This window comes from Myotis yumanensis, unplaced genomic scaffold (genome assembly GCF_028538775.1).
Source record: "Myotis yumanensis isolate MYYU_CA2020_CCGP unplaced genomic scaffold, mMyoYum1.0.hap1 SCAF_3, whole genome shotgun sequence".
NCBI classification, from domain to species: domain Eukaryota; kingdom Metazoa; phylum Chordata; class Mammalia; order Chiroptera; family Vespertilionidae; genus Myotis; species Myotis yumanensis.
The window spans coordinates 163014064-163021141 of NW_027223754.1; the positions used below are offsets into that span (position 1 = coordinate 163014064).

The following is a 7078-nucleotide window of genomic DNA, read 5'->3' on the forward strand; positions in this document are numbered from 1 at the left end:
TGCCGCCGCCGCCGCCGCACCATGTCCTGCTTCTCCACCCGCCTTGGCGGCCCCTGCGGGGTCCGCGCCTTCAGCTGCGCCTCCGCCTGCGGGCCACGGCCCGGCCGCTGCTGCATCACCGCCGCCCCCTACCGCGGGGTCTCCTGCTACCGCGGCCTCACAGGGGGCTTTGGCAGCCAGAGTGTCTGCGGTGCCTTCCGCTCTGGCTCCTGTGGACGCAGCTTCGGATACCGCTCAGGCGGCGTGTGCGGACCCAGCCCGCCCTGCATCACCACCGTGTCCGTCAATGAGAGCCTCCTCACGCCCCTCAACCTGGAGATCGACCCCAACGCGCAGTGCGTGAAGCATGAGGAGAAGGAGCAGATCAAGTGTCTCAACAGCAGGTTCGCTGCCTTCATCGACAAGGTGGGTGTCCCTGACCAACCCTTCCCTGAACCCTCCGTTGCTGGGCTGGGCGCTGGAGAGGAGTCAGGGGCAGGAGGGATGTGGTCCAGGTGAGCTCCCAGTCTGACGGAGGAGATGGACCACACCTGATGGAGATGGACCACATTGACAGAGAGCTGTGTATTGGGCAGGGGCTCCTGATTTGATAGCAATGTTATTGCAGACAACCTCTGTCCAGGCAGGCAGGGTGCCCACAGAGAAGGTTTGGGTGTTCCTGAGCACACCCTTCCTGAGCCTGGAACTCCTGGGAGGACCTGGGATTCCCAAGCTGCCTCTTTAGAAATGGGTGATATATCTATCCAATGAGAGAGAGAGAGAGAGAGAGAGAGAGAGAGAGAAGCAACATTGATCAGTTGCCTCCTATACATGCCCGGATGGGGATGGAACCTGAAACCTAGGTATGTGCCCTGATGGAATCAAACCCAGAACCTTTATGGTGTACTGGATGACGCTCCAACCAACTGAGCCACCCAACCAGGGCAGGAGTGCTGATATTTTATGTGATACTTTTAGTTAATACATTAAAGCATTAAATAGCACCTGATGAGAAAATTCATCTCCTTTCACGAGTTTTTCAGTCCTTTAGGTTAAATGGAGAAAATCTTCATTGGGTGCTAATACTAGTGTGTCTTTAGCATCCCTCCAATACTTGCTACTCTCCCACTTTGATAAAGAGAGCAAGCCTCGAGGTTCAGAACTTTCTGGGGCAACAGTTTCAGCTACAATTTATGTTTTATGGTTTCCTTTTATGAATGCATAGTGATAATGGTTTTACAACTATGGTGGTAATATAAAGTTACTCCTTTAATCTCATTTAAGTGTAAATGTTAAGAAAATTAATTTATAGATACATCATGAATGAAATCACACAAGGGGATGGCAACATTTCGAAGTCAGCCAGCGAAGGGCTCATATTTGAGAATTGCTGCCACTCCTAGTCCAGCCCTTTGAGTGCAAACAGAATACAAAGGAGACAGGGATATAGGGCAAGGGGCCTGCCCAAGGGCCCACCGAGAGTGGGTGGCAGAGCAGGACCCCAAGCCCAGCCTCTCTCCAGCTCCCAGGTGAGAGTCTGCCCTTCTGACCTCCCCAGCTAGGAAGGCCTCCCCACCTTGACCATCCATTCAAACAACTGCTCATCCAGCCCCAGGCTGCCACTAAGGACATAGCTAAAGGAGCCATAGGCCCTGCCCTGGAGGAGCTTGGAGTGAAAGGCTTTCGTCCTCGTGTATCCCTCCAACCCCTGCTCTACATCCTTTCCTCCAGGAAGCCTTCCCTACCTGTCACTACCCTCCACCCCTCCCTGTCCCCCCAGCCCAACTGTAATCCTGCACAGCACATATGCCCTCAGCTTCTCACTCATCCCATCCAGGGCCACCTAGACAGACCCTCGCTCAGGCCTGAACAAGCAATTGTGAAACGAGGACTCTGGTGCATCCTCACCCAGGAGAGCCCAGCAGGGTCCATGGCGGCCACCTCTTGCCTCTGCACAACGCGGGCGCTGCCAGTTCTGTCTGACTCAGCCTGCTTTCTGAGGAGGGCTGGGGATATCGGCTCCTCCCACTGACTTTCCTCCCACCCCAAATGGCAGGTGCGCTTCCTGGAGCAGCAGAACAAGCTGCTGGAGACCAAGTGGCAGTACTACCAGAACCGCAAGTGCTGCGAGAGCAACCTGGAGCCGCTGTTTGAGGGCTACATCGAGACACTGAGGCGCGAGGCCGAGTGTGTGGAGGCCGACAGCGGGAGGCTGGCCTCAGAGCTCAACCACGTGCAGGAGGTGATGGAGGGCTACAAAAAGAAGTGAGTGTTTCAGGGAGGAAGTTTTGGAGAAAGGAACTGGATTAAGTCAGAGCAGGGTAGATCTGGGTTAGACCACAAGAAGAACTTTCCACAAGGAAGAAGACAGTGACAGGAAGTTTGTGGGGCTTTTTTTTTTCTGGGATGGGAATTGAAACATTGGAGAGACTGAGCTGCTCCAGTTACCTCATTATTACATGCTTACTTCATTAATTCATCAAGCATTTGTTGAACATCTACTCTATGTTCCAGGTGTTGTGTTGGGCCCTGAGGTGAGGGAGGGGTAAGAAAGTAAGGAAGAGCAGTAAGGGGGATACCAGATGAGGACAGGGTTCCTGCCCCCTTTGGAGTTGCAATCCAGAAGCAGAGAGAAGGCCTAGGAAGATGTGCATGGCACCCACCCTGGTCCACATCATGAGTGAGAATTCCTGAATCAGTAAGAGCATTGGGTGACAGGGGTTGGTTTGAGTACCAAGAGGAAAGGGATGGACAAGGTCCTTTCTAGTCCAACACTTTGATTCTATGATCACCTCCAAATGACCCAGTTCCTGGAGTCTATTTGTGTAGGCCCTAATTCGATTTCTTTCCTCTTCAAATCCCAGCCTATTGACCTTTTAGACACTGAACCTATGCTCTTTGTCCCAGGTATGAAGAGGAGGTGGCACTGAGGGCCACTGCTGAGAATGAATTTGTAGTCCTAAAGAAGGTGAGTGACCCCAGAATGCTCTTCCCACAACTCAGAACCAAGGACAGAGGCAGGAGGGAGCTTTCTGTAATTCAGAGAGGCTGAGCGACACCCCCAGAATCACATAGCCCAACCTCTCCTCTATTCTTTTCCCCAAATGCCCTAATGCTCCCTGGGTGGCTCTGGACACCAGGGCACTCCGCCTGCTTCAGACAGGGCAATCTCCTCTATCTGTGGTAACTCCCACCTGGCCAATGGCTCCCCACCTCCTTCTGCCCTGTGCCTGGCAGAGAGCAGGCACTCAATAAACATTTGTGAATGAAAAAGCACACTAAGGCTAGAGTAAATCCCCAGACCAGCCACGGTTAGGGAAGGTGTAAACAGTGCTGCTGTGCCTCAGCTCTTAGACTTGACTCAGCACAAGTGCCATTGTGTAGACTCTCACCAGGTCCTTCCAACCACCTCCATATGAGGAAGGCAAGGGTCACTGTGAGGAAACTGAGGCACAGAAGTCCGGGGTCTTGCCCTGAGTCACACTGGCTTGAAAGAGGCAGAATTGATCCCTGAGACCTCTTCTTTGACCAGAGATCTATATTTCTTTCCATGAGATTCCAGAGCAGAGATGGGTAGGGCATCGATAGAATTGACCCATTTTACACTAGATCCTAAGTTTTAGTGATGGTACAAGATGTGGATCCTGGAGGCATCATTCCAGTGGGTACCAGAGGAAGTGCCTGGAAACCTCAGGGTCTCCCTCTCTTACCCAAACCTGCTCCTGACCCCTTTACCTGCATAAAGGGCATCACCAAGGCCATGATACCAGGCACTGGGCTGAGCAGCTGAGGAGGGTCTGCAGGGAGGGTGCCCTCCCTGGTGGGAAGAGCTCTGTGTGGTCTTCCCAGTGAGACTCCTGTGCCACTCGCTGCCCTTTAGGACGTGGACTGTGCCTACCTGCGCAAATCAGACCTGGAGGCCAACTCGGAGGCCCTGACCCAGGAGATTGACTTCCTGCGGCGACTGTATGAGGAGGTGAGAGGGAGCGCAGAACAGCAGAGCAGTAAGGCTCCTCTCAGCCACGGATTCTGGGTCTGAGGTGCATTTAGAGGCCCCAGGTTGAGGGGGCATCTTGGAGACTGGGCCTTCAGACAGTGAGTCTTGGAGGAAGCAGAGGAAGGGAACGGGGAAGGACCATGAGGGGGACACTGCGAGCGCAGGGCTCTGGTCAAAGAAGCTCTTCCCACTCCCCTGCCCCACAGGAGATCCGTGTCCTCCACGCCCACATCTCAGACACCTCGGTCGTCGTCAAGATGGACAACAGCCGGGACCTGAACATGGACTGCGTCATTGCCGAGATCAAGGCTCAGTATGACGACATCGCCAGCCGCAGCCGGGCCGAGGCCGAGTCCTGGTACCGCAGCAAGGTGAGTGCCCAGTGCCCCCTTCCCAGCACCCTAGCAGGAGGGATGCTAAAAGGGCAAGGGAAGGGCAGGCAGCTGGGGTGGCCGATGCGCAAGCTGTGGGGCTCAGTGGAATGACATATCCATGTCTCAGGAGCATCTCTGCTTCCCCCCAGTGCGAGGAGATGAAGGCCACAGTGATCCGTCACGGGGAGACCCTGCGCCGCACCAAGGAGGAGATCAATGAGCTGAACCGCATGGTCCAGAGGCTGACCGCCGAGGTCGAGAACGCCAAGTGCCAGGTACGGGAGCCTGGCCTACCCCTCGGTGTAGCAAGAGAAGGGGTTAAGCCTGCAGCAGGGGCACTCAGGGTTGACACCTTGCCAAAGTGTGGGAAAAGGAGCAAACAGCACACATTAGATGAGTCTCTTCCATGGAAAATGCTCTCCATTCCACTGAATGGAGATGAGAGGGGACAGTATAAGGGGAGCAGTTTGGAGGAGAATGGAATGACCAGGATTCTCTTGGTCTTAAGGACATAAAGGGGCAGAAGAAATAGCACTGGTCTGAGGGGCAGGTAACTGGGGCTCTCAAACCAGCCCTGCCTCTAATTACCACATGATTTGGGGTAAACCATTTCACCTCTGTGGCCCATTGTTCTAGGTCAGCGATCACACACTCAGATGTCCCAGAGGTTAGTAAATGCGTGGAGTAGGCTGTGCTGAAAGCACTAGAGTGTGGTAAACTAGAAAGCACTAAGGATAGAGCTAATCAGATCCAACTGAGGCAGGCCTCGTGGAAATGCAGGGCCAATGGGCCCAGAGCCTTAGATATTTTTCAAGAGAAGCCAGGAATTTGGATTTTTGTGTTAAATTTCCAAAATTAAAGACACTGGGCCAACCTTCCTGGCAGCATTAATTTGCAACCCCTAAGCTCCCAAATGGGTGAGGCCCCTTCTTCTTCTGACAGTCAATGGTCATTGGATGCCTGGCCTCTGACCCCAAATCCAGAACAGGAGCCTTAGTAAACCCCCCACCCCCAACCCACCCCGTGCCTCCCAGAACACCAAGCTGGAGGTCGCAGTGAAGCAGTCAGAGGAGCAGGGCGAGACAGCCGTCAGCGATGCCCGCTGCAAGCTGGCCGAGCTGGAGGCCGCCCTGCAGAAGGCCAAGCAGGACATGGCCTGCCTGCTCAAGGAGTACCAGGAGGTGATGAACTCCAAGCTGGGCCTGGACATCGAGATCGCCACCTACAGGCGCCTGCTGGAGGGCGAGGAGCAGAGGTGAGAATCACACCTGTGGGAAGGATGTCTCTTCAATCTCCCCAAACTGTGCTTAGAGCCAGGAACATGTTTGCTTGTTGTTTTCATCGAATTTGCATCAAGATTACTTGAGAAGGGAATTTGCAAGCTTTGCTCTCCCCAATTAGTTTTTGTCTCTTTGCTCTCCCCACAGGTTGTGTGAAGGGATTGGCGCTATAAATGTCTGTAAGTAATCTATACTGTGGGTTCCAATATAAGGACTTGGGGTTCCTGCAGGGCAGACTTTTTCTTAAAGGGCCACATAGTAAATATTTTAGACGGAGGGCCATGCAGTTTCTGTCTCAACTACTCAAACCTGTCATTATAATGTGAAAGTAACCACAGCCATAAGCAATACTTAATAAATAGGTCTGGCTGCGTTCCAATAAAACTTTGTTTACAAATATACAACCGCAATTTGAAGACCCTGGAAGGAAGGAGAGGAATGTGGCAGTGAATGATTGAGATCACTTTAGTAGCTATTTCTGCCGACAGAGGGGCCTGGGCTAACAGTTTATCAAGGATCCATCCTTGAGGTTAAACTGCAGGAGTGCCCAGGTGTGAGGCGGAAGCAGGGGGTGGGGGGGGCCTCTGAACAAGAGAAGTGGGCTCTGGTCAGCAAGCAGGACCGCTGGCCACTATCTGGCACAGGGACTAAGCCCTGTCCTCCACCCGCAGGTGTCAGCAGCTCCCGGGGTGGCGTTGTCTGCGGGGACCTCTGCGTGTCGGGCTCCAGGCCCATGACCGGCAGCGCCTGCAGCGCCCCCTGCAGCGGGAACCTAGCGGTGAACACTGGAATGTGCGCGCCCTGCGGGCAGAGCTGTGGCAGTGGCCGCCTGGTGCGGTTTGCCTAGTGCCTCAGTCTTTGTACACACACCGCTCTGCAAGCGAGCCGGCCCAACTCCAGCCGCCGGCCCCAGCCCGGTGCTCTGGAAGAGCCTGGACTTGAGCTGGAAGGGCTTCGGGAAGCGTCCCTGCCCTGCCCACACTGCTGCCTTAATTTCTCGCACCTCCTTCCCCCCACTGCTTGTCTCTTCATTTCTTCCATGGAGGTCAGCTCTCCGTGCTGGTGTGTCTTGGTAATTCTCCCCATCCCCAAAAGTCTGAATGACTGGTTTTCTCGAAACCCTGGGCAAAGGTCCAATCCCGACTGGCTGCCCTGGGAACTTGGACTCCTGTGGCTTCTAAGGGGTGGGTTGGCCCTGGGGCGGGTCTGGTGTGAAAGTGCTGCTGGTGCTGTGTCTCCCCTGCCCTCTAAACCTGTGCACAATGGCTGAGGTGCACCTCCCAGGGAACAGCTTTCTTCGGCTGCCTGGGCCCTCGCTCCCTTTCCCTCATGCTTGGTCTCCATGTTTCCAATAAAGCTCAGGGGTCATAAGTAATGGCTGGAGACTCCCTGCGCATCTGTGCTTCCACATGTGGGCTTCCCACCCGGTTTTCACCCCACAATGGAGG

General features: G+C 54.3%; 1 protein-coding gene across 1 annotated transcript; it reads left to right on the forward strand.

The window, feature by feature from the left end:
• Nucleotides 1–21: 21 nt before the first annotated feature.
• LOC139005522 (keratin, type II cuticular Hb1-like) lies at nucleotides 22–6968 on the forward strand. The gene is made up of 9 exons (XM_070407758.1): nucleotides 22–405; nucleotides 2036–2244; nucleotides 2887–2947; nucleotides 3860–3955; nucleotides 4183–4347; nucleotides 4500–4625; nucleotides 5385–5605; nucleotides 5778–5809; nucleotides 6302–6968. Exons 1-9 carry the CDS (start codon nucleotides 22–24, stop codon nucleotides 6475–6477), a joined length of 1470 nt encoding a protein of 489 aa, XP_070263859.1. The 3' UTR covers nucleotides 6478–6968.
• Nucleotides 6969–7078: the final 110 nt, after the last annotated feature.

Excerpts from the sequence above, each read along its gene's own strand:
- LOC139005522 (XM_070407758.1), top strand. The coding sequence starts at position 22 with ATGTCCTGCTTCTCCACCCGCCTTGGCGGCCCCTGCGGGGTCCGCGCC. Across the intron at positions 2,948-3,859 it reads AATTTGTAGTCCTAAAGAAG|GACGTGGACTGTGCCTACCT; the intron begins GTGAGTGACCCC and ends GCTGCCCTTTAG. Across the intron at positions 4,348-4,499 it reads AGTCCTGGTACCGCAGCAAG|TGCGAGGAGATGAAGGCCAC; the intron begins GTGAGTGCCCAG and ends GCTTCCCCCCAG.